We start from the raw sequence: 25,815 nt of genomic DNA, 5'->3' as shown, positions 1-25,815 counted from the left end.
TGTTACTTAGTATCCAGGAAGTTCATGTGTCTTCTGCCTCTGTGTCCAGCTTCATCTGCCATTCTTTCCTCATACCCCAGAAGCAGCTGCTCAAACATGGTGTGCTCAGATTCTCTTCCAAGCTTGAGATGCCTTCTTTCGCTTGTCTGCCAGGCAAGCTTCAAGTCTTGCTCGACTATTCAAGGGCTCCTCTTTTGCTCCACAGGGAAATGAGACATAGCGCCCCTGAGTTGCCAAAGTAACTTAAATATATTCACATTATAATGATTAATTCTCGTGTGTCTGCCCTCCCCTACTACCATATAAATTCCTTGTCTTCTCATCTCTGAATCTCCAAGACCAAGCACTGTGTCCGACATTAAAAAGGATTTCCTGAAGCATTAGTTGAGTGAATTAATGAATGAATGAAAACTAGATCCCCTATAATGTCACAAGCCATCTACTGATAACTGGGTTAGAAATCATGTTATAAATGAAATTGATATAATAGGATAATAAAGAAAAGTCTGTCACTTGACTCTACAAATCATTTTGTGTTTCCATTTTGTATTGTAATAAAATTTGACTTTCTCTACATATAAGGCATAGCTATTTCTTTGATAGATACTGCTTGGGAATACTTCTGATTCCCTGCATGGGGACGGAGGTGGAGAGGGAGAGAAAAAATTAGCTTCTTACTTAAGTCACATATTATATGAAAATGGAGAAGCAAGCCTATTTAAGCAATTGCTTTTTCCTTGTGTATTTTCTACTTCTTTGATTTGCAATTAAGGCAATAAATTTATTCTTTCTGCATAAACAAGCCTGGACTTCTGAAATTGATAGGAAATCTCTGTCTTTTTTATGGGTTACTTAATGAACCCAACTCTAGTGAAGTATTATGCTGAAACCATATTAAATTATGCTGGTCAGTAAATCCAAAAATAAAAGCCTGCGTTGGTTACTATGAATACTCTTGTTTTCAGCTGGGCAGAAGATCACGAGCTTACAAAAGAGCTGTCTGGATAGACTGCGGTATTCATGCAAGAGAATGGATTGGTCCTGCCTTTTGTCAGTGGTTTGTAAAAGAAGTAAGTTAAACCCTTTACAGAGTGTCCATTCTCGCTAGCCAGTGTTTTCATTCTGCTCAAGGAACAAAACTGGGAATGTGAAGCCAGCGATATCTGATGGAATGATAGTAACACCGTGATTCTGTGGGTTGCTTCGATGTTTATGAAGCCCTCTCAAAACCCTGGCTCAGTTTATCTTCAGCTCTGCCCTTGGAGGTGGGAATTACCAACTCTCATTAAAGAGAAAGAACCTGAGATTCAGAGCGTTTATGAATTCGTGACAAATTAGGAACCAACCATAGTAGCTGATATATAGCAAAAGGCTAAAAATCCAATTTATGGTGTTCCAGAACAGTTTCCCACGTGATACTCTCTTGTCTTCTCCGTCAAAATGATCTCATGTATGCTATAGCAAGAAAGAGATGAGCAAGTGACTGCATTTTGCCCTCCTGCTATGGATCTGTGATTTAGATACCAAAGACCTTTAGCATCTGTGCATTTAACATTCTCTGTTTCAGTACTTCTCAGTGACTCTAATGGTTGATGACTCATGGTGATTTCTCATTTTCTGAAGGCTTCATTTAAGTCATAAGCCCTCTAAGGCTAGTGTATTGAGTGGGTTCTTATCCCCAGAGTGGGCCAACCTCATGGATGAACATCTTAATATGTTCTGATACTTTTCTACTGTCAAGAATGCAATGACTTTCATGGTTTTTTATAATCTTTACTTCTTAGTGTTTTTTTTAAGACTCCTAAAAAAAACCAACGACTAGTACTGGCAATAACAGTGAAGAAGTCTAAGAGAAGGAAGGTTCTTAGCCAGAAAAAAAACCCTACAAATTACTCATAGAAAACCATTAAGGATACAAAAGACATTTAAATATTTCGGTTACATTTCACTATGTTTTATGGGAAAATTATGCGACCTAGTAAGGTTTATGATTTTGAAGGCTCTCCTAGTCTTAGAAAATAGGCCCCACAAATGTCAATACTGGGGGGCTTCTCTGGTGGTGCAGTGGTTGAGAGTCTGCCTGCCAATGCAGGGGACACGGGTTCGAGCCCTGGTCTGGGAAGATCCCACATGCCGCAGAGCAACTAAGCCCGTGTGCCACAGCTACTGAGCCTGCGCTCCAGAGCCTGCGAACCACAACTACTAAAGTCCACGCACCTAGAGCCCGCGCACCGCAACAAAGAGTAGCCCCCGCTCTCCGCAACTAGAGAAAGCCAGCGTGCAGCAACAAAGACCCAATGCAGCCAAAAATAAATAACTACATTTATTTTTTAAAAAGTCAATACTGTATTAATTTGTAAAAATCTGCCTCTCTACCACTACCAAACCCACAAAAGTATTCTTAATTTTATAATGTAATAATAAAATTTTCAAACTATTCCCAGTGTATTGAGCAATTCATATTCTCTTAAAATACCATTTCATCCTGGTAGGATAAATGCAAAAGCTAACAAATTGTTAACTCTACCACCTTGCATTAAATATCCATTGTATACATACAACATATTGTCTGCTGTCTTGAGTTTCAAAAGGAAAAGGGGAAAACTGGTTAAGAACAGAACATCTATTGTTTATAGACTATGGTCCCGTGTATTATTGTAGAACATAAGAATGTATCTCCCAAACATTTTACCTCACCCCCACATGTGCAACTTCTTTATAACACCTAAACTTACTTTATTTGTTCATGTGGTAATTGTCTCTTACTATACCAATGCCAAAGGCAGAGACTCTATTTATCTTGTTCATTGCCAAATCCCCAGTACATAGAACAACACTTGGCACTTAATAGTGAGTGCTTCAGTTATTTGTGAATGAATGGGAATGTGAGAATCCAGTGGTTATGATATGGAAAGATTTCTGGGAGATGACTTGCAATTCATCTCCTAAGGATATGGTACCACCTGGACTTTTGCAGTGCACAATCTGTACAGCCATACACGGCAGCCCTAGAACCCAAGCTAAATTTCCAAGGAAGAGGAGGACACAGTGTAACCACAGAAAAAGGAACAGGCATGTATGGTTCCTATCAGTTGAGGGTAGTTCATTTTGGAGCAAGAGCAAGAAGCATCAATTAAGATTAGGCTCCAGGGACTTCCCTAGTGGCACAGTGGTTAAGAATCCACCTGTCAAGGCAGGGGACATGGGTTAGAGCACTGGTTCAGGAAGATCACACATGCCGCGGAGCAACTAAGCCCACGTGCCACAACTACTAAGCCCACATGCCACAACTAATGAGCCCACGTGCCACAACTAATGAGCCCACGTGCCACAACTACTGAGCCCGTGTACCACAACTACTGAAGCCCACGCGCCTAGAGACCGTGCTCTGCAACAAGAGAAGCCACTGCAATGAGAAGCCCGTGCACCACAACAAAGAGTAGCCCCCACTCACTGCAACTAGAGGAAGCCCGCGCACAGCAATGAAGACCCAACGCAGCCAAAAAGTAAATAAAATTTCTTTAAAAATTAAAAAAAAAATTTTTTTTAAAGAATAGGCTCCATTTCACCAAAGATGAGTGAGGAAAGGCTTTTCCTCCCTCCTGCACCAAGCCAACTTCAAGCACACAGATGAGTCTAACTATTTCTGGGCCTCTGCTACCCTTTCCACACCTCTCTCACTCTCGCTGTTTATGGCTGTCACTTGCCCCTCCATTTAATCAGGAACATTTCCCATCTGAGTCTGGGCAGCAACAGAAGTGGAAAAAAAGGAGGCCTACGGGTCACTGGTCCCAGTGTTCTTGTGGAAGCAATGGGGCTGCCACATGACAGCAATGACTGATGACAGCATCACAGGCTTGTAAGAAACGTTCTCATCTTGCCTTGAAGCCCCTGTTCCCATAGAATGGCGGTGTTGGGGCCAGAAGGAATGGGGACTTCAAAGATTTAAGTAATCTTAAGCCTGCCCAGCATTGAAGCATCATATCTTATACACTAACTAAGTCCCTGGCTAAATCCTCAGTCTCCAACAGAAGGCAGGGGGTGTCTTGTCCAAGAGGGGCTCCAGGCAGTGTCCCTTACAGAGGTCACCTCCCCTCCACCACCAAAATCCCAAGACAGGCTCCCAGGCTCTCAACTACTCCTCTAATTTCCATGGTGCCTCTGGGGGCACCAGGGAATCTCTGGGCTCTTTCTCCCAGGAGACCCTAGGAGGCTATGTCAAGCCCTCTCTTGGCTCACAGACACCACACTGCTGATTGTCTCTTCCTGCATTTTCCCCTCGTTGGCACATGAGACCTCTCAGAAAGACATGTGGTGAACAAGGACCCAGGTTCTCTTTTCTTACATGTTTTACTCCAATCTGGCAGTGGTTTCTACTGTCTCTTGATTTCCCTGGAATTTCAACCCCCAAAGAAGGGGATGGTGTCAGAAGCCAAAATTTTGGCTTCTTACCTTTGCTTTCTCTCTTTCTTGGTGTTTTCCCCCAAATTCAACAGCTTAAAACAACAAACATCTATTACTTGATAGTTTCTGTGGGTCAGCAATCTAGGCGCAGCTTAGCTGCGTGCCTCTGGCTAAGGGTCTCTCACAAGGTACAGTCAAGGTGTCAGCTGGAGCTTTGGCTATCTCAAGGCTTGTATGGGGTATCTGTTTCTGAGCTCACTCAAGTGGCTGCTGGCAGCCTCAGGTCCCCCAGGGCTGTGAGCCAGAGACATCAGTTCCTTGCCACGTGGGCATCGCCATAGGACAGCTCACAACCCAGCACCTGGCTGCCCTCAGAGCAGGTGAGAGGGAGAGAGAGAGGGAGAGAGAGAGGGAGAGAGAGAGGGAGAGAGAGAGAGGGAGAGAGAGAGGGAGAGAGAGAGGGAGAGAGAGAGGGAGAGAGAGAGGGAGAGAGCGTGAACAGGTCCAATACAGAAACCACAGTCTCTTTGTAACCTAATTTCAGAAGTGACATCCCCCCATCACTTTTGCCACATTCTGTCCATTAGAAGTGAGTCACTAGGTCCAGACTGTATTCAAGGGGAGGGCATTACACAAGAGCATGAATGCCAAGAAGTGGGAATCACTGGGGAGGCTGCCAACCATACCTTGGTGGGACTTTCCCCACAGCCACCACTATAATGTTTGCATCCTTACTCAAATGTGAACTGGAAGAAAACTCATCAAGTCCTAAATCCTGATAGAACAGCAGATTGCACAGAGGTTACATGCACACATTTAGTAGTCAGACAGTCCTGGGTTGGAATGCCAGCTCTGCCATTTACTAGCTGTGTGACCTTGGTGGGCAAGTCGTTTAACCTCTCTGAACTTCAGTATTAATAATATGTGACACACTGGGTTATTGGGAGGATTAAATTATATAATTCTTGTAAAGGACTTAACAGAGTGCTTGGCATATAATAAGCGGTTAATAAAATCAACTCAGTAGTGGTAGTAGTATCAGCAAGTTTGTATTTTAAAATAACCAAAGAGAATCATTAGAAAGAAGTCAACAAGGATATGAAAGAACTCAACAACACTATCAACCAAAAGGATCTAGATCTAAGTCACATTTATGGATCACGCAACCCAACAACAGCAGAATACACATTCTTTTCAAGTGCCTACGGAACATATACCAAGATATACCATAACATGGACCAAAATACAAACCTCAACAAATTTAAAGGAAATGAAATCAGACAGACTGTGTTTTCTGACCACAATGAAATCAAACTAGAAATTGATGGCAGAAAGATAACAGGAAAACCTCCAAATACTTGGAAATTAAGATGCTTCTGAATTATCCATGGGTCAAAAATAAAATCTCAAGGGAAATTTTAAAAATACATTGAACTGGGCTTCCCTGGTGGCGCAGTGGTTGAGAATCTGCCTGCCAATGCAGGGGACACGGGTTCGAGCCCTGGTCTGGGAAGATCCCACATGCCGCAGAGCAACTAGGCCCGTGAGCCACGACTACTGAGCCTGCGTGTCTGGAGCCTGTGCTCCGCAACAAGAGAGGCTGCAATAGTGAGAGGCCTGCGCACCGCGATGAAGAGTGGCCCCCGCTTGCCACAACTAGAGAAAGGCCTCGCACAGAAACGAAGACCCAACACAGCCAAAACTAAATTAATTAATTAATTAATTTAAAAAAAAAATACGTTGAACTGACTGAAAATGAAAATACAACATATCAAAATTTGTGGGACACTAAAACAATGCTAAGAGGGAAATTTATAGCACTAAATGCATACATTAGAAAAGAGGGAAATTCTCAAAACAATAATCAAAGCTCTCACCTCAAGAACCTAGAAAAAGAATAGAAAATAAAGCCAAAGCAAGCAGAAGGAAGTAATATGGATAAGAGCAAAAATCAATGAAATTGAAAACAGAAAATCATTAGAGAAAATCAGTGAAACAAGGAGCTGGTTCTTGAAAAGATCAATGAAATTAACAAAGTTCTAGCAAGAGAGACAAAGAAAAAAGAAGATACAAATTACCAATGTTAGGAGTGAAAGAGGTGTCACTACAAACCCTGCAGATATCAAAAGGACAATAAGAGAATACTGTGTATGACTCTACTCATATAAATTTGACGACTTAGGCAAAATGTACCAGTAAATTGAAAAACAGAAACTATTACAACTCATCCATTATGAAATAATTTGTATATGCCTATTACCATTAAGGACACTGAATTCATAACTTTAAAATTCAAAAAGAGGAAAGAAAGAAATCTCCAGACCCAGATGGTTTCACTGAAGAATTCTACCAAATGTTTAAAGAAGAATTGAGACCAGTTCTACACAATCTCAGACATTAGAAGAGGACAGAATATTTTCAATTCATTTATAAAGCTAGTATCACCCTAATACCAAAATCAGACAAAAACAATAGGAAACAAAACTAGAAAATAGATTCAGAGATCATTAACAAAATATTAGCAAATAGAATTTAGTAATCTAAAAAATAATTCTACACCATGACCAAGTGGTGTTTATTACAAGGATCCAAGCATGGTTTAATATTTGAAATTCAACCAATGTAATCTACCATATTAACAAACTGAAGAACAGATAAGTCTACATAGTCATATCAATTGATACAGAAAAAGACCTTGACAAAATTCGACATTCATGATAAAAACTCCCAGAAAGACAGGAATAGAGGGGAACTTCCTCAATTTTATAAAGAACATCTGTGAAAATCCTACAGCAAACATTACACCTAATGGTAAATGACCAAATGCTTCCTCCTAAGATCAGGAACAAGGTAAGGATGTCCACTCTCACCACTCTTCATTAACATAGTGCTGAAAGTTCTAGTCCGTAGAAGAAGAGGAAATGAAAGACATACAGGTCGGAAAGGAATAAATAAAATTTTCCTATTAGTCAATGACATGATTGTCTATACAGAAAATCCCAAGGACTCTACAGGGAAATAGAACTAGTAAGTGAGTTCAGCAAGATCACAGGACAGAAAATAAACATACAAAAATCAACTGTATTTCTATGTACTAGCAATGAACATGTGGACGCTGAAATTAAAAATATAATACAATTTATAATTACTTGTAAAATGAAATAGGAGTAAATCTAACAAAACAAGTATAGGACTTATATGCTGAAAACTACGAAACACTAATCCAAAAAATCAAGCAAAATCTAAATATACAGAGAGACATACCATATTCATGGATTGGAAGACTCAATACAGAAAAATGTCAATTCTCCCCAAATTGATATATGTTTAACATAATTCCTATGAAAATTCCAGCAAGACTTTTTGTAGAGATAGGTAAAACTATTCTAAAATTTATATGAAAAGGCAAAGGAACTAGAAGAGCTAAAACTATTTTGAAAAAGAATCATTCTACCCAACTTCAAGACATATTATATCGCTGGTCATTAAAAGTATGTGGTACTGGTGAAGGGACAGAGACAAATGGAACAGAAGACCCAGAAATAGACCTACACAAATATGCCCAAGTGATTTTAGACAAAGGTGCAAAAGCAATTCATTGAAGGAAAGACATACTTTTCAACAAATGGTGCTGGAGCAAGTGGACTTCCATAGGCAAATAAATGAATTTCAACTGGAGTCTCATTGCTTATACAAAAATTAACTCAAAATGGATCACGGACTTAAATGTAAAATGTAAAATTATAAAACTTTTAGAATAGGAAAAAATCTTCAGGATCTAAAGCTAGGCAAAAAGTCCTTAGACTTCACACAAAAAGCATGCTCCATAAAAGGAAAAGTTGATAAATTGGACATTATCAAATATAATAAAATAAAAATTTTAAACTTTGCTGTGTGAAAGGCCCTGTTAAGAGGAAGAAAAAGACAGGCTACAAACTTTGCCAGATATCTGAGAAAGGATTCATATTTGGATATATAAACTCAAAACTTGACAATAAAAAGGCAAGCAATCCAATTAGAAAATGGGCAAAAGACATAAAGAGACATTTCACCAAAAAGAATATACAGATGGCCAAAAAAAAAAAAAAGGCACACAAAAAGATACCATTAGGGCAATTCAAATTCAAACCACAATGAGCTATCACTAGACACCTGTCAGAATGGCTAAAATCACACACACACACACACACACACACACACACACACACACACACGGGGGTGGGGGGGAGAGGGGGAGAGACTGACTCACCAGCCAATGCTGGGGAGGATGGGGAAAAACTGGATTGCTCACACACTGCTGGTGGGAATGTAAAACAATGGAGCTACTGCTGAAAACAGTTAATAGTTTCTTTTAAAAGAAGACATGCCACTATCATATAACCCAATAATTTCACTCTTGGCATTTATCCCAGAGAAATTAAAACTTATGTTTGCTCAAAAACCTGTACACGAACGTTTATAGCAGCTTCATCTATAACAGCTCAAAACTGGAAACAATCCAGATATCCTTCAATGGGCAAATGGTTAAACAAACTAGTACATGCATACCATGGAAAACTACTCAGCAAAAAAAAAAAAAGGAACGAGCTATGGAAGCACACAACAATGTGAATGAATCTCCAGAGAATTATGCAATGAAAAACCAATCCCAAATAGATACTGTATGATTTCATTTATATAATATTCTTGAGGTGATAAAATTACAGTTGACTCTTAAACAACATGGGTTTGAACTGCAAGGGTCTACTAATACACAGATTTTTCTCAATAAATACGTACTACAGTACTACATGATCCTCAGTTGGTTGAATTCCCGGATGTGAAACAGTAGCTACGGAGGGCCAACTGTAAAGTTATACGTAGTTTTCCAACTGCTTTGGGACGGTCAGCAACCCAACCCGCACATTGTTCAAGGATCAACTGTATAGAAATGGAGAACAGATTAGTGGTTGCTGGGGGTTAAGGAATGTGGATGTGGCTATAAAAGGGCATCATGAGGGGCCTTTGTAGCGATGGACACACAAAGCTCAGAAAACAGTGACACAGAGCAAACTACCTGGCTTAACTGACTGGTGAGATGGACTGATTATTTTGTTATTTTGAAAATTGCTCAAATGAATTCATGATCTCAACATGTAAGTGATAGTTCTATTCATTAACTCAACATATAACTACTGGCTGGTAGACATTTTTAAAACGCAAAATACATAACACAATTGTGGGCTTATATCTTTTTAAATTGAAAATCATTTAATTATGTTGAAAAATATAGAGCTGTCACTTTTGATTTCAATACTTGCCACCTCTTTTTTTCCTAGTATTCATTTTACAAATTTTTCTATCTTGTAAGCAAAATAAAGCAAACCAATGGAGGTGCGCCTGGACTGCAAAATCCTTCTCTTGTTCAATGCTTTTTTATAGCAAGTTAGCAGACCATTGTTAATGTTACATTTATAGTACAGTGGGGGGTTTGGGGGAGGGGGACGTAGGGGGGAACATCTTGGTAGACTTACTATCGAAACGTGTACTGGAGATGCCCCTTCACCATGAAACCAAAAGGCGCTTTAAGGAACACTACCTTCTGGTAATAAAGTTTTCTTAAATTTGTCATGGGCCAAGAGGGATGATACAGACACTAAATTAATTCATCAAAGAAAGAAAACTAGAATAGATAAATAAGGAGAAGGAAACAGAGGTTAATATACACAACTTGGAGGTTATCTTTCTGCAAAAGTGAACAGATATTATTTGCAGAAGAGTAAGAGACTTAAATATGAGGGCAAACAGAGGGCAGGGAACAAAGAAAATAGACAGCAGAGAGAGACTTAAGGAACACTCACAAACCTTAAAAGTAATGGACTTAAAAATTAAATTACAAAGCAAAGGAAACTACCAAGTTAAAAATAGGGTTAAAAACAGATTAGCAGTTCCTCAACAAGTTAAACATAGAGTTACCCATGCAACCCCAAAATTCCACTCCTGTGTATATAAGCAAGAGAGATGAAAACATATATATATCCACACAGAAATCTGTACATGAATGTTTATAGCAGCATTTTTCATATTAGCCAAAAAGTAGAAGCAACTCAGATGTCCATCAACTGATGGATAAACAAAATGCAGTATATCCATGCAATGGGATATTATTCAGCCATAATGAAGTACAATACAAGCTTCAACAGGGATGAACCTTGAAAAACATGTTAAGTGAAATATGCCAGACATGAAAGACCACATAATGTATCTTCCCATTTATATGAAATGTCCAGAATAGGCAAATTTATAGAAACAAGAGGTAGGTTAGTGGTTGCCAGAGGGTGAGGGGAGAGGGAAATTGGGAGTGGCTCTCACAGGTACCATGTTTCTTTTTGAGGTGATGGAAAAGTTCTAGAATTAGATAGTGATGACCATTGCTCAAAATTATGAATATACTAAAAACCCACTGAACTATATACTTTTTTTTAATATAAATTTATTTATTTTATGTATTTATTTTTGGCTGCATTGGGACTTCGTTGCTGCATGCGGGCTTTCTATAGTTGCAGAGAGCGGGGGCTTCTCTTCATTGTGGTGCGCGGTCTTATTGCGGTGGCTTCTCTTGTTGCAGAGCATGGGCTCTAGGCGCGTGAGCTTCAGTAGTTGTGGCACACGGGCTTCAGTAGTTGTGGCTTGTGGGCTCTAAAGTGCAGACTCAGTAGTTGTGGCACGTGGGCTTAGTTGCTCCACCGTATGTGGGATCTTCCCGGACCAGGGCTCGAACCCGTGTACCCTGCATTGGCAGGCGGATTCTTAACCACTGTGCTACCAGGGAAGCCCTGAAATGTATACTTTTTAATGAATTACATCTCAATTTAAAAAAGGAAGAAAGTGTTGATATGTGCTACAATGTTGATGAACCTTGAAAGCATTGTGCTAACTGAAAGAAGCTGGTTCCCAAAGACCATATATTACACAGTACCACTTGCATGCAATGTGTAGAACAGGCTGATCTACAGAAAGTAGACTAGTGGCTGCCTATGGCTGGAGAAAATCAGGGGTCAGGGAGTTGATACCTGAAGGATAAGAAATGTCTTTCTAGGATGTTGAACATATCCTAAACTTATATAGTAGTCATGGTTACATAACTCTGTGAATATACTAAAAGCCACCGAATGGTACACTTTAAAAAGATGAACTATAGAATGTGTGAGTTATATCCCAATAAAGCTGTTATTTTTTTTAAAATTAATGTTACCTAGGGTCCCCCTAGAAAGTATTTACATTAATCAGTCCAACAGTTTCTTGTTGGTCACTACATTTTCAGCCCTCAGCATTCTGGGGGTCAGCAGAAGTATAAATCATGGTCCCAGCGCTCAAGGAGTCTGTATTTTATTTGAGAAGAAATATTTATGTGCAGGAAACAATAGTAAACAACATAAAACAGATTAAATTATACTGACTATAGTAGCTGAAGGAATTCAAGAATCGGAGAAATCCATGAGACTTTGGAAGAAGACAAGGTTTGGGAAAAATCTGTGGGGAAGTGAGTCTCATTAGGCCTTGACTGAGGAGTGGGAATTTGATCAGGGAGATATAATAGTGTTCTAAAAAAGACAAAACACTAATGTTGAGAACATGGCGTAGATTAGTGAGACCAAAGTCTATATAGTCTGTGTGAGTAGATTCTAACGCAATATGAGACTGACTGAAAAATTACAGTTAGCCTTGGAAGCCAACAGAGTTTGGTCCAATAAAGAAAAATGAGAAAACACTGATATGTAGTGAAAAGCACGCATCATTGTCAGTTTAATAATGAAAGGCAGTGATATATGGATGATAGAAAGGAGGAGCGCAGAGTGAGGGCAACAAACTAGAAGTGTTTAGGGCAAAAATCTACCCGTGGACAGGAAGAGTGGATGTAGGAATGGAAAGTAAAGAAAGGGTGTATATAGTTCAAATAAAAAAATCATTCCTTCATTCATCATTCAACCAAAGGCTTATTGAGCAATACTTTTTATGTGAAGGCAGCTTGCTAAGTTCTGTAATGGTACAAGTACTGTAATTACAAGACATTAACTCTCTTCTCAATTCATTTACTACAATTCTACTGGGGAGATAAGACACAAACACAGAAGGCAGCACCAATAAAAGAAGTCTTTAGGAATTGATGACTGGCTTGATATGGGGACACAAGTGCAGGATGGGTCAAAGATTCCCGAGAGAGCAATGGCGTCATTGAAGTTGTGGGAGTATCGGTTGAAATGTTGGCAGTATCACTAGTCTGAAGGGAAGAACCCAACACCACTACATTAAGCAGGTTAAATGATTAATTTATTCAACAAGTAATTACTAAGTGCCTACCACGCTACAGGCCAGGCACTGTGGATATTGCGGAGAGAGACACAGGACCATCAAAAAAACTGCTCTCATGCACCTTGATTCTCAAGGACCAAAAGAATCAAATACTCTCTAATGAGAGGTTAAAGAGACTCAGTAAGCAGCCAAATGACCGAATGCCTGATTCACAGGCTTAATTTGGGCAACAGACATCCAAGAATAAATTCCAGTGATTTTGCCAACCATAACAGAACTGTTTTCAAATACTTTTCTTGACTGTATTACTTAATCCAATAAGAGACACGAAAGGGGTAGAAGATTGCAACAGTTCACCACTGCAGTTCTGGCACAAGTTCGGGGGGGTCATATTTTTTTTTCTTGTAAGCTTGAAATTTTTTTAAATTAATTTATTTATTTTTGGCTGCATTGGGTCTTTGTTGCCACGCATGGACTTTCTCTAGTTGCGGCAAGCGGGGGCTACTCTTCATTGCGGTGCGCGGGCTTCTCATTGCAGTGGCTTCTCTGGTTGCGGAGCACGGGCTCTAGGTGCACAGGCTTCAGTAGTCGTGGCATGTGGGCTCAGTAGTCGTGGCATGTGGGCTCAGTAGTCGTGGCTCGTGGGCTCTAGAGCGCAGGCTCAGTAGTTGTGGCACACCGGCTTAGTTGCTCCACAGCACGTGGGATCTTCCTGGACCAGGGCTCGAACTCGTGTCCCCTGCATTGGCAGGCGGATTCTTAACCACTGCGCCACCAGGGAAGTCCAGGGGGGAGTCATATTGATAGTTGGGGTAGGCAAGCAATTTTCAACAGCAGCCCATTTTTAACATCTTTTTATTTTTCATTGTTTTATTTTTTTAATTGTGGAAAGGCCACTTAATTCTTTGTTGCCAATGCTGATGTAATGGCATTTGCTTCGTTTCTCAGAATCATCACCAACTGAATGAGGTAATTTGGGCTTTGTTCACTTTTGAGAGTTTAAAATTGTCAGTCTCCAGGGTTGCATATATCAAGCCATGGCTGGTGCTAGCTGGCCCAGAGTTATGTATAGCACTTAATTTTTGCCTCAAATGATTCTACATTGCTGGGGCAAATTTGACCAGAGACTTTATTCATAGAATATTTAGAAAGTAACTCTGGGAAATATTCATTTGATTTCCAAGTGAGGAAGACATTTCCAAGCATAAAAGCAAAGAAAGGAGGAAGGCATAGAAGAAATGATTGATAGCCCTGACTTTATAAAATATATTAAAGGAGCATTTAAAGATACGGGAAACTGCCTGTGACATGCTGCTATGTCAATAAAGTAAAAATTTAAAAAAACAGCATGGACACACAGCAAAAGAATCCATAAACAAAATGAAAAAAGGCAACCCACACAACAGGAGAAAATATTTGCAAACGAAGTGACCAACAGGGGTTTAATCTCCAAAAATATATAAACAGCTCATGTAGCTCAATGTCAAAAAAACAAACAACCCAATCAAAAAGTGGGTGGAAGATCTAAATAGACATTTCTCCAAAGAAGACATATAGATGGCAAAGAAGCACATGAAAAGATGCTCAACATCACTAATTAACACAGAAATGCAAATCAAAACTACAAGGAGGTATCACCTCACACCGGTCAGAATAGCCATCATCAAAAAATCTACAAACAATAAATGCTGGAGAGGGTGTGGAGAAAAGGGAATCCTCCTACATAGTTTGTGGGGAAGTAAATTGGTACAGCCACTATGGAGAACAGTATTGAGGTTCCTTAAAAAACTAAAAATAGAACTACAATATGATCCAGCAATCCCACTCCTGGGCGTATACCCGGAAAAAACCATAATTCAAAAAGATACATGTACCCAAGTGTTCACTGCAACACTATTTACAATAGCCAGGACATGGAAGCAACCTAAATGTCTATCAACAGAGGAATGGATAAAGAAGATGTGGTACATACGTACAATGAACTATTACTCAGCCATAAAAAGGAATGAAATTGGATCATTTGTAGAGATGTGGATGGACCTAGAGACTGTCATACAGAGTGAAGTAAGTCAGAAAGAGAAAAACAAATATCGTATATTAATGCACGTATGTGGAATCTAGAAAAATGGTATAGATAAACTTATTTGCAAAGCAGAAATAGACACACAGACGTCGAGAACAAATGTATGGATACCAAAGGGGGCAGAGGGGTGGGGTGAACTGGGAGATTGGGATTGACATATATACACTACTATGTATAAAATAGATAACTAATAAGAACCTACTGTATATATAGCACAGGGAACTCTACTCAATACTCTGTTAATGACCTATATGGGAATAGAATCTAAAAAAATAGTGGATATATGTATATGTATAACTGATTCTCCTTGCTGTACAGCAGAAACACAACATTGTAAACTATACTCCAATAAAAATTAATACATAAAAATAAAAATTTTTTTAATTTATTACAACCTGAAAAAACCAAAAAACCCAGCATGGACATTATAATTTCCATGTTGTAAAATCTATATCTGAGATACATATACATGAGAAATACACTAAATGCTAAAAGAATCATGGGTGATTTTTATTTTCTTCTCTATGTTTTTTTGAATTTTCCATATTTTCTATATTAAACAGAACCCAAAATGATATGTTTTAAACAAATTTAACCCAGCCAAAACTGAATAGTTTCATTCTCAAACTAAGTTCATTTATGCTTGAGTCATATATTCCTACAGGTATTTTAAAATCCATGTTTGAATTCTATTTAACTCAGTGGCAGACCAAAGACAAAGCAAGGGTGTGTGAGAAGATGATCCACGGGAAAACTGGGATAAGAATGCTCTGAAATGGAAAGTTCTTCCAGACTTTGAAGAAGCGTAATATACAGGTGGATCTAATTTGGTCCTGTTACAGAAAGGTAGCAGCACAAAAAAAAGAAAGAAAAGAAAGAAGAAAAAGCAAAGGAAAACTTCCCTAATTCCTAGGTGAACCATGGTATTCCTCTGCTGCTACATGATGTGAAACCTCACCCCTTCCAGGCCCGGCCTGATTACACTGGAAAACCACCTCCATTTACATGTTCCCAGGCATCTACACTCGGCACTAAGGATGGCTAATCCTGGTGCCAAAACCTGGCATGTGATTCAGGTGTATTATGTAGATAGTTCAAATAACCAAAAACAGGAAGAGGAGACTTACAGGAAAGGGAGTTATTTTCTAAGAACCAGCTGATGATTCTGAGCAGGGTAAACAGTAATATTTGGGGACTATGGGGGATTGTGTGTATAGGACAGAGCTCTAAGGAAGACCTGGAGTAGTGATTGTGGGAGACATCCTGCAACTGGGAACGCTTTCCAGAATGGGAAGGCTCTTCCTCCCAGAATCCAAGAGCTTCCCAAAAACCACTCCATTTACATCATCACCTTTTTCAGTCTCATTATGTCTTGCTGAAAATTAAAGGTAAAGACATAATATAAACCCTCAAATGTAGATGTGAAATTCAGAGTTTTGGTTAAGAAATGTATTACTAAAAACAAAATAAGTTTTTTAAAGAAGAGACTTAAGTTGTATGTATAAAATGTGCCAAAAGCCAGGGAATAAATAATTGAGAGGGTAATTAAGGCCAGATCAAACATCTAATGAGTTCACCTGAGTAAGCAAATAAGTCTTTGTTCTTAATGGCATAATAAAAAAATAGTTCATCATATAAAAACGATCTGCATTTTTTAATATTCTCTTTGTTCACTACCATCCCAGTAATTGCAATATTTTGATTTGTTTTCTGCCAGCCCTTTAGTGCCTTTAACTCCTTATATTCTCCCATCCTTCTCACCCTCCCCAATGTTCTCTTTAATCCTCTGCACCCTCCAACCAAGCTCTTTCTCCCTTTTTATTCAATTTATAATGTCTTATACATAGCAGAGTCTATATTAATGTTTGTTCACTTTAATTGAATTGAAAGCCATTGCATCCATTGCACTCCACTATTCAATATTTGAGAATGTTCTGGGCATTGTTTATACAGGCACTGTTTATACAGGCAGACTTCACTTTTCCTGCACACAAGTGCAGGACTGTGTCAATAAAAGTGACCATGCAACCTGAAGCCATAACAATCTATCTTGATAATCAATGGGGAAAATTATGTTTGTTCCATGACCTTTACGTATTTTTGTCTAAAAACTCTCTTACACTGTTATAAATGTGTAAGGGAATCGCCAAAATATAGTGAAATATTTATTACACGATAATTTAAAACATTAGAAATATTGATAATTAAATGTCTTGTTTCTTTGTGACAAGCTTTATCACGGGTAGTTTGGATAGTGCTTACCTTCTCATTATATAACTTACAACATGAAGTGGGCATCTTTTTTATGCCTTGGCAAATTGTCATACTCCTTTCGTAGCTGGGATCAGCTTCCAGTATTTTTTTTCCTTTGTGCTTTCAATGTCAAAAAATACCTACAAGAGTTGCTTTAATGTGAAATGTTGACAGCTTCATTTCTTCTGGAATATCATCCTCCTTTCCAGTACGACCGTCTTCCTCATTTATGTCAGTAAGTTTGTCTTCACCAAGTTCCTCTGGCTGCATAGCTAGAGTTGAATGATGGCTGTGTCCACATCCCTGGGGTCAGCCATTTCTTCTGTAACTCCATTTACGTTTGATTCACATTTCCCCTCTGCGTTATCTGCATTATTGCTGCACTTTAAGCTTTGTTGGCCTATTCTCTCTTGCTATCTCCATTTTTGTAAAATGCCACACAGGTTTACCACCAGAAGACAAGGGAGCAACACAGCTACACACTTTGCTGTCTGTCTGTGAACTGAGTAACACATGTACAGTGACCAATCACACACCTACAGACTTTAAAAGAAGTGGCACAATCTGTCACAGATCTTGATGCACAGCTGTAATTTGCATAGTGATTTGTAGAGTTAAGACCTAGCACTAGTAGCAAATTTGGGCTGTACTTGGAGGACTGATATCATTTAACTAAACCACAGTTACTGAAATTCGTGTATATCAGAGCCATGCAAAGTGAGGGCGCCTGTATTTTCTCTTTGTAGGTAAAAGATTATTACGTAGTAGATTTTAATAATGCCACAAAGCTGGTCCTGGGCTCTACTCTGCTGGCCCTGAGAAAATACAACCAACCATTGTTATTAAGCTATCTCATAAAAATTCTAGAAACGTGAAGTGGTTTTACTTAAGAAAAAAGTAGCGAGACATGCAGCTAATGTTATATTCTTCCTGGTGATACAAAACATTTCAAATATTTATCTATATCTCTTAATAGAAAATAGAGATTAATAGATAATATTTTTCAATCGCCACCTGCCCTCTGGGAGGTTCTAAGTATAAATTAACTAAGTATAAAAATAACTAGATTCGTGAACTGTTTTTCCTGAATTATCTCTTTATATTAATATTTATTTCATTAATACAAATACATGTTTCCCCAGTTGCTTATGCCAGACAAAGCTTCGGGATGGACTTTTTTTAGGATATGAAATTTGAGTTCTGCATTCTAAAAATAAGTACAGTTCACTACTAAATATAATAAAGTAGTTTGTCACTTAAAAAAAATAACTAGATTCACATTTGGTTTTCCAGTTCTCCACCCTTCATTCACAGAGCCTTTTGCTTATGCTGCTTCCAAACTATTATTTGGTTACCATATTGTATTTAATGAGCTTCTCACAGTGTGACATCAAATATCTTTATAGATTACGTTCCCTTTTTAAAAAATTTCCATGGAAACCTCTCCTGCTCTAGTTAATTCTCCTAGTATTGAATTGTAAATACCTCCTTTGTGTCAAGATGCACCCACTTTGGTGCTACAAATTTTTCTACCCTAAATAATTTTACTCCACTCCACTCTAGGTGAGAACATTCTTCAGCTTGACTGGTGACTGTGCTGTTCCTTTGGCCCCAGCTATAACAACTAGTTCTCCCAGTATGCAGTTCACTGAATGTGTGGTTATTATTTTTAGGTCTTCTGTAGTGATTCTAGAAGAAAAATAATGGAAAGTTTAAAAGGTGCCTTTTTAAAAGCCAGCAACACTGATCCTCAAAAACAGTGCCACGTTCCAGGTTGCCATGGGGCTCTAAGAAACAACACCCAACCAAATAAATCCACAAACAATGAAAAGGAGGGAAAGCCTTGGGCCTAACCTTGTCACACCACACAAAGACTTTCATAATTGCAAAAATTTTCTTCGAATTTAACCAAAGTTTATTTGGTGAATTCTAGTATACTATGTATATCTACTGATGGGGAAGTCAAAGTAGTCTTGGTAGGTGGTAAGTACCGAATAGATTCATGCTCTGTCTTTCTTCATCAACTTCAGAAATTCCATAATCTAATACCAAACATACTGTTTTCCTAGCAGAAGATTATACTCAAAACTTTATCTTTTAACTTAAAATCAAGATCCATTTCAGCCAAGTATTTTTAAATAGATTGATGAAGGTGAGTGTAGTACCTAAAGACTGCCACACTGAGGCGTGTGGTGCATTGTTTTGTGACTGGCTTTCAGATCACAACTACTTAAATCTTCCTTGTAAGCAACAATAGTAGTCAAGAAATTGAACTTGGAAAGCCCAGATGGAACCTGATTAGTAGGCATCTCCTTTTCCGTGTGTATGCGTGGTGGGAATTGATTGCTAAAAAGAGTCTACCTATTAGCAGGAAAGCACACGCCCATGTTCTTCACAGTTATCATATGTTAGAGTAATAGGAAATAGAAAGTCACATTATCATCTTTTTTCTAGAAACATCACCTAAACCATAAAAGAGAAATCATCTATGTCCTATTACTTAAAGCACTGAAGCAAGGAGGTCTCTGAATCGTCCTCTTCAGCACTGGACAGTCATCACACTGTGATCATTCTCATTTTGTCTGACCAGATGGAGAATGGCTGCGATTCTTAGAGAGTTATAAAAATCACAAATATAGCATATGCAATACGATGACACCCTGTTTATTTGTCAGACGAAGAACATGTTCTGCAAGTCTCAGAAATTAGATCCACTCCAGAATAGAACACTAGAGGACAGCTTCCTTAGTTAATGTAGTGTTTGGAAATGAAGAACTTTAAAATGAAGCCATGTGAGGGCTTCCCTGGTGGCGCAGTGGTTGAGAATCTGCCTGCTAATGCAGGGGACACGGGTTTTGAGCCCTGGTCTGGGAAGATCCCACATGCCGCGGAGCAACTAAGCCCGTGTGCCACAACTACAGAGCCCACACGCCTGGAGCCTGTGCTCCGCAACAAGAGAGGCCACCGCAGTAAGAAGCCTGTGCACCACAACGAAGAGTAGCCCCCGCTCGCTGCAACCTGCACGCAGCAACGAAGACCCAATGCAGCCAAAAATTAATTAATTAAATTTTTTTAAAAAATGAAGCCATGTTAATGGCCTAAAAATATATAAAACAACATTTGACAGTTACAAGAGAAAGTGATAAATCTAAAATAATTGAGTTTTTAAACACAGCTCAGTGATTAAGATAGCAGACAGGAAAAATTTTTAGTAAGACTATAGATGATAAGGACTTCCCTGGTGGTCCAGTGGTTAAGACTCCATGATCCCAATGCAGGGGGTCCGGGTTCGATCCCTGGTCAGAGAACTAGATCCCACATGCATGCCACAACTAAGAGCCCGCATGCCGCAACTAAAAAACCCCCCATGCTGCAATGAAGATCCCACACACAGCAACTAAGACCCGGCACAGGCAAATTAATTAATTGTTTTAAAAAAATTTTTTTAAAAACAATATAGATGATAAAAACAGTGTAATTAATAAGCTTAATCTAATAAACACATACTAGAATCCATACCCAATAATTAGAGGATGCATATTGTTTTCAAGCAAAACTGGAACCTTTGCAAAAATTGACAATATACTAGGCCATAAAGCAAGGTTCAAGGGATACCAGAGAACCTATATCACATAGACCATATGCTCTGGCTATAATGCAGTTGTTAAAAACAATTTATAAAAATATGACTCAAAGAAAACTCACGTTTTAAAATATAAAAATATTTATGAAGAGCTCATGGTTTAAAGAAATCAAAGAAATTTTTTTTTTTTGATATTTACAACTGAATGGAAGTAAAATTATATGTCAAAACATATAAAATGTAGCTAATGTACTACTGAAGGGGAATTTATAGTTTTAAATAAATATATTAGAAAATAATGTGTCCAAATTAATGAGCTAAGCTTTCAACTCAAGAAGTTAGAAAAAGAGTCAATGAAAGAAAGAAACAATAAAGAGCGGAAAACAATGAAACAGAAATCAAAGCTACATCTTCCCTACCATATCTTTGTTTTATATTTAATTCATTTCTGCTCTAGGCCTAGATGGTTTACTCCCCAAATAATAATAGAGTAATATAACCCTGATACCAAAGCAAGACAAGGACAAAATAAGAAAGGAAATTATAGGCCTATCTCACTCAAAAATATAGAAGTAAATATTAGCAACCTTAATCCAGCCAACATAATAAGAGTACATATCATAACCAAATTGGCTTATCCCAGGAATACAAGGATGATTTAATGATAGAAAATTACTTACTGAAATTGATCATAACAACAACTATATGATTATGTTAATTCATGAAGAAAGATTATTTGCTAAAATTCAATATCCATTAGTGACAAAAATAAACAACCTAATGTAGAACAGAACATCTGTAATGTACTCAACCTCGGTTTCAAAATTAATGTAAATGGAGAAGAGTCAAAAATAGCCAAGACAATTTTGAAGTGGGACAGTATGGGGAGACATCCTACCAAACTCAACAGATTCTATGTAAACCATGGTGTGGTGTTGGTGAATGGATATAAACCAAAGTGTGTTAGAGCAATTCCACCCTTGAAAGAAAACTTGATACTTGACAGAGGTCATATACTACCTCACTAGGGAAAAGACGACCCATCCAAATGAGTACAGTAGTGCAACTGGGCTTCCACAATGGAAAAATAAATTAATAAATCCCAACTGAGGGGCTCCCCTGGTGGTGCAGTGGTTAAGAATCTGCCTGCCAGTGCAGGGGACATGGGTTCGAGCCCTGGTCTGGGAAGATCCCACATGCCGCGGAGCAACTAAGCCCATGTGCCACAACTACTGAGCCTGCACTTTAGAGCCCGCAAGCCACAACTACTGAAGCCCATATGCCACAACTACTGAAGCCTGCACGCCTAGAGCCTGTGCTCTGCAACAAGAGAAGCCACCGCAATGAGAAGCCCTCGCACTGCAACGAAGAGTAGTCCCCACTCGCAGCAACTAGAGAAAGCCCTCATACAGCAACGAAGACCCAATGCAGCCAAAAAATAAATAAATAAATAAAAACAAAAAAATCCCAACTGAACATCATGTAAAAAAACATTTCTGGGAGGTTTAAGGCCTACATTTAAAATGAAACTTTAAAACGGCTTTTTGAAGAAAATACAAGATGATAGATTTATGATCTTAAGGCAGAGATGGGTTCTTAAATAAGCTTATACATTTACTAGTGATAAAATTAAAAACATATATCAATACAACAAGGACGTGATGAAAATAGAAAGCAATAAGCTGCGAGAAAGGAAGATGTTCATAATGCATATAACAAAAGGATTAATATTCAGAAGATAAGAATGAGAGTTTAATAGAAAAAAATGGGCAAAAATATGAGTGAGCAATTTATACAATGGCCTGTCATTATATTAAAGCTGTTCAATATAAATTATAATCAGGGAAATATGAAGTAAAACAACAAAACATAATTTCATACCCGTTAATTTTTTTTAATTGAAATCTTAACAAAACCAAGGGTTGGTAAGTTGTAGAACAATGGGGACTCTCATTCACTGCAAATGAAAATCTTTACTGATTTAGACAGAAAATGGCAACCTTTAGTAAAGTGGAAGGTATGTGAATCCATGACCCAGCAAATTATTCCTAGATATATATCATAAAGAAACTGTCACACATGTCTAGGAGAAATGTGCAAGAATGTTCACTGCAATCTTGTAACAATGAAATATCAGAAGCAACCTAACTGTCCATCAACAAAATAAGAGGTAGATATATCGTGCATTTACCTATGATGGAATGCCATATAACAGTTAAAATGAATAAATCATCAACTTAATAAGTGTCAAAAACATAATATTGGAGAGAAAAGCCAACTGAAGATTGACACATCACGATCTCATTGGCATGAAATTTCAAAGCATACACATATTATATATTGTTCATGAATCCGTATGTATGTAGCAAAACAGAAAATCATGCAAGGAAATGATAATGTCAAATTTAGGATACTGATTGGTGGAGGGGAGGAAAATGGGATCTGAGAGTGATAAAAAGGGAGCTTTAGTTTTATCTATAATGTCTTGATTTTCTTTTTAAAAGATTTGAGAGATATGGCAAGATGTAGTTGGTGGGCACATGGACGAAATATTCTTCTCTGTATTTTTTCTATTTGCTTAAAGTATACTGTGATTTTTAAAAAGGAAGATCATAATATTCTCTCCAATACAAAAGTATGGCAGTCATTTGCACTGGAGGGAGAGAAGGCAGGATAAGATGAGAAAGTCCCCATGCAATTCTCCAGCAAGTCTGGCGCTTACGTGCTAACATGTAACACCCTTTCTGTGCTTGGAAAAAGTGAGGCTTCCCCGTTTGGACTGAGACAAATAGACCATGGATCCCAATGCTAGGAGAGGAGAGAGGGAAATTACCATGACTTTTTCCTTCCCCTTTGTTCCTGCCTCGTTGCTCCCAATCTCTTTTCTTTCATCTCTTCTTCTTCTCTAGAGTGGCATGGAAAGCCACAACCCCCTAACTTTAAGGGAGGAATATTAGCTAATCATACTGCTTTGTCTCTGCCATCCCCACCAGGAGATTTCCTCCAACCTTTGGAGGACCTCTGTTTATTAGAGGAAAACAAAATTCCAGGGTATATACAATCACATACCAGAATTTTCCCCTAGTTTGAGGCACTGGACTGTTAATAGAAATTCAAGCATGTATGAAAGTTCTACTGAAGCTATTTGGCCAACAAATTATTGAGTCTTAAATAAAGGAGAATTGTATTGAGTGAAGTAAGTCAGAAAGAGAAAAACAAATACCGTATGCTAACACATATATTATGGAATCTAAAAAAAAAAAAAAAAAGTCATGAAGAACCTAGGGGCAGGATGGGAATAAAGACGCAGACTTAATAGAGAATGGACTTGAGGACATGGGGAGGGGAAGGGTAAGCTGGGACGAAGTGAGAGAGTGGCATGGACTTATATATACTACCAAATGTAAAATAGATAGCTAGTGGGAAGCAGCCGCATAGCACAGGGAGATCAGCTCGGTGCTTTGTGATCACCTAGAGGGGTGGGATAGGGAGGGTGGGAGGGAGATGCAAGAGGGAGGAGATATGGGGATATATGTATATGTATAGCTGATTCACTTTGTTATAAAGCAGAAACTAACACAACATTGTAAAGCAATTATACTCCAATAAAGATGTTTAAAAAAAAAAAAAAGAATTGTATTAATGTTTATCAACTTGTGTTAATACCATAGGTATTTAAATTATATTTAATAAAATTGTATTTAACTCATGTCTTATGTTCTTGACTATCTCTATATTTTCATTACTATTTCTAATATAGTGATAGTTTCTAATAATAAATTGTATTATTGGATTGCTCACTATGAACAGAATTCTCACTGTGTAAATACAGAATGCTGCTTATGATGGGTTCAGAAATTCTACTTAACTGGATGTAAAAGAAAATTAAAATTTTAAGTACTGAATTTTCCAAAGCAAGATATATGTATAATTTAAGAATTATTTTACTTTTAATTGTGTTTTAATATGGTTAAAATTCAAACAATCCAAATGGGTATAAAATGAAAGGTAATACTCTTTCCCATGTATTGTCCCCCAGTCCCCCTCCCCACGGCAGCCATTGTTACAAATATTCTATGTGTTTCTCTAAGGTACTTTACAAATAGATAAACATGCATCAAAAAGAACTTTCTTAAAAGTCCATTCCATAGGAATGGTATTTCAAAATATTTGTATCCTTAACTCGACTTAGCACATTCAATGCTCTTCTTTTGAAGCCAAATAGTGCAGAATCTTCAGACTTGGGGTCAGACCCAATCACAAGAGTGAGATTTCAAAGGAGCCATGATAAAGGTGACACAATAAATAATTGTCCATTAAACTTTTTATAGGAAAGTCAGGAGAGAATAGAGTGTCCATGCAGTAAGTTCCAAGACTTGAGTCTGCTACCAATTAGACAGAAACAATTAAGTGACATAAATAACTAGCTTGTGTTATGATGTATCATGTAAGGATATAAAAATATTTAGGTAATTGTTTTGTCCACAATTGAATGGAATCTTAAAAAGGACCAATTATACAAAAACATATCTAAATTGTTGCTTTCTTAATCATCCTGAAGTTTAGCGAGATCTGAAATACTGCCAGAGGCTGCCCAATTAATCTGTTTTGCCACCTTTGCTAAGATGTTATCAGTAATAAATAGTCTGAGACAAAATTCTCAAGAAAGAACATATGATGTCAAAGAGTATAGTTCATATTAGCTTGTTACTTTTTAACCCAACATATTTGGTATTTCACATGGATAAAAAGGATTTCTCATATTTATTTTCCAAATCTGTATTTGGGATCAATTTGTAAGAAAAATGTCACCTTTGTCTTTTAGGCTCTTCTAACATATAAGAGTGACCCAACCATGAGAAAAATGTTGAATCATCTGTATTTCTATATCATGCCTGTGTTTAACGTTGATGGATACCATTTTAGCTGGACCAATGTAAGTCACTTTGCCTATCCAACTGAAAAAATCATGGAAAACAGTCCTGAAACAGGAAAGAAGCTTGGTGGGCAGCTAGCCTAGTGCTTCCAGAGCTACAAAGGAGACTTCCACTCCCTTCCCCAGCATAGCAGCAACCTTTTGATTTCCTTTATATGTTTGGCTTTGCCTAAGATTTCATGTAAATAAAGATTTCTCCTTCCAAAAAAATTGTGAAAATATCACTAGTCCAGTCCAGCTCACTCAATTTTGCCTGTGAAGAAA

General features: G+C 38.0%; 1 protein-coding gene across 1 annotated transcript in view; it reads left to right on the top strand.

The window, feature by feature from the left end:
- CPA6 (carboxypeptidase A6) overlaps positions 1 to 25,815 on the top strand; it is a 263,728-nt gene that overhangs the window by 195,927 nt on the left and 41,986 nt on the right. The window contains exons 6-7 of the mRNA XM_068525813.1: positions 966 to 1,070; positions 25,441 to 25,551. Coding sequence (XP_068381914.1) covers positions 966 to 1,070; positions 25,441 to 25,551 — 216 coding nt within the window. The remainder of the gene's footprint in view (positions 1 to 965; positions 1,071 to 25,440; positions 25,552 to 25,815) is intronic.

This window comes from Eschrichtius robustus, chromosome 17 (genome assembly GCF_028021215.1).
Source record: "Eschrichtius robustus isolate mEscRob2 chromosome 17, mEscRob2.pri, whole genome shotgun sequence".
Lineage (NCBI taxonomy): Eukaryota > Metazoa > Chordata > Mammalia > Artiodactyla > Eschrichtiidae > Eschrichtius > Eschrichtius robustus.
Note: the sequence above shows the minus strand (reverse complement) of the source record. Positions and strands in the feature narration are given on the sequence as shown.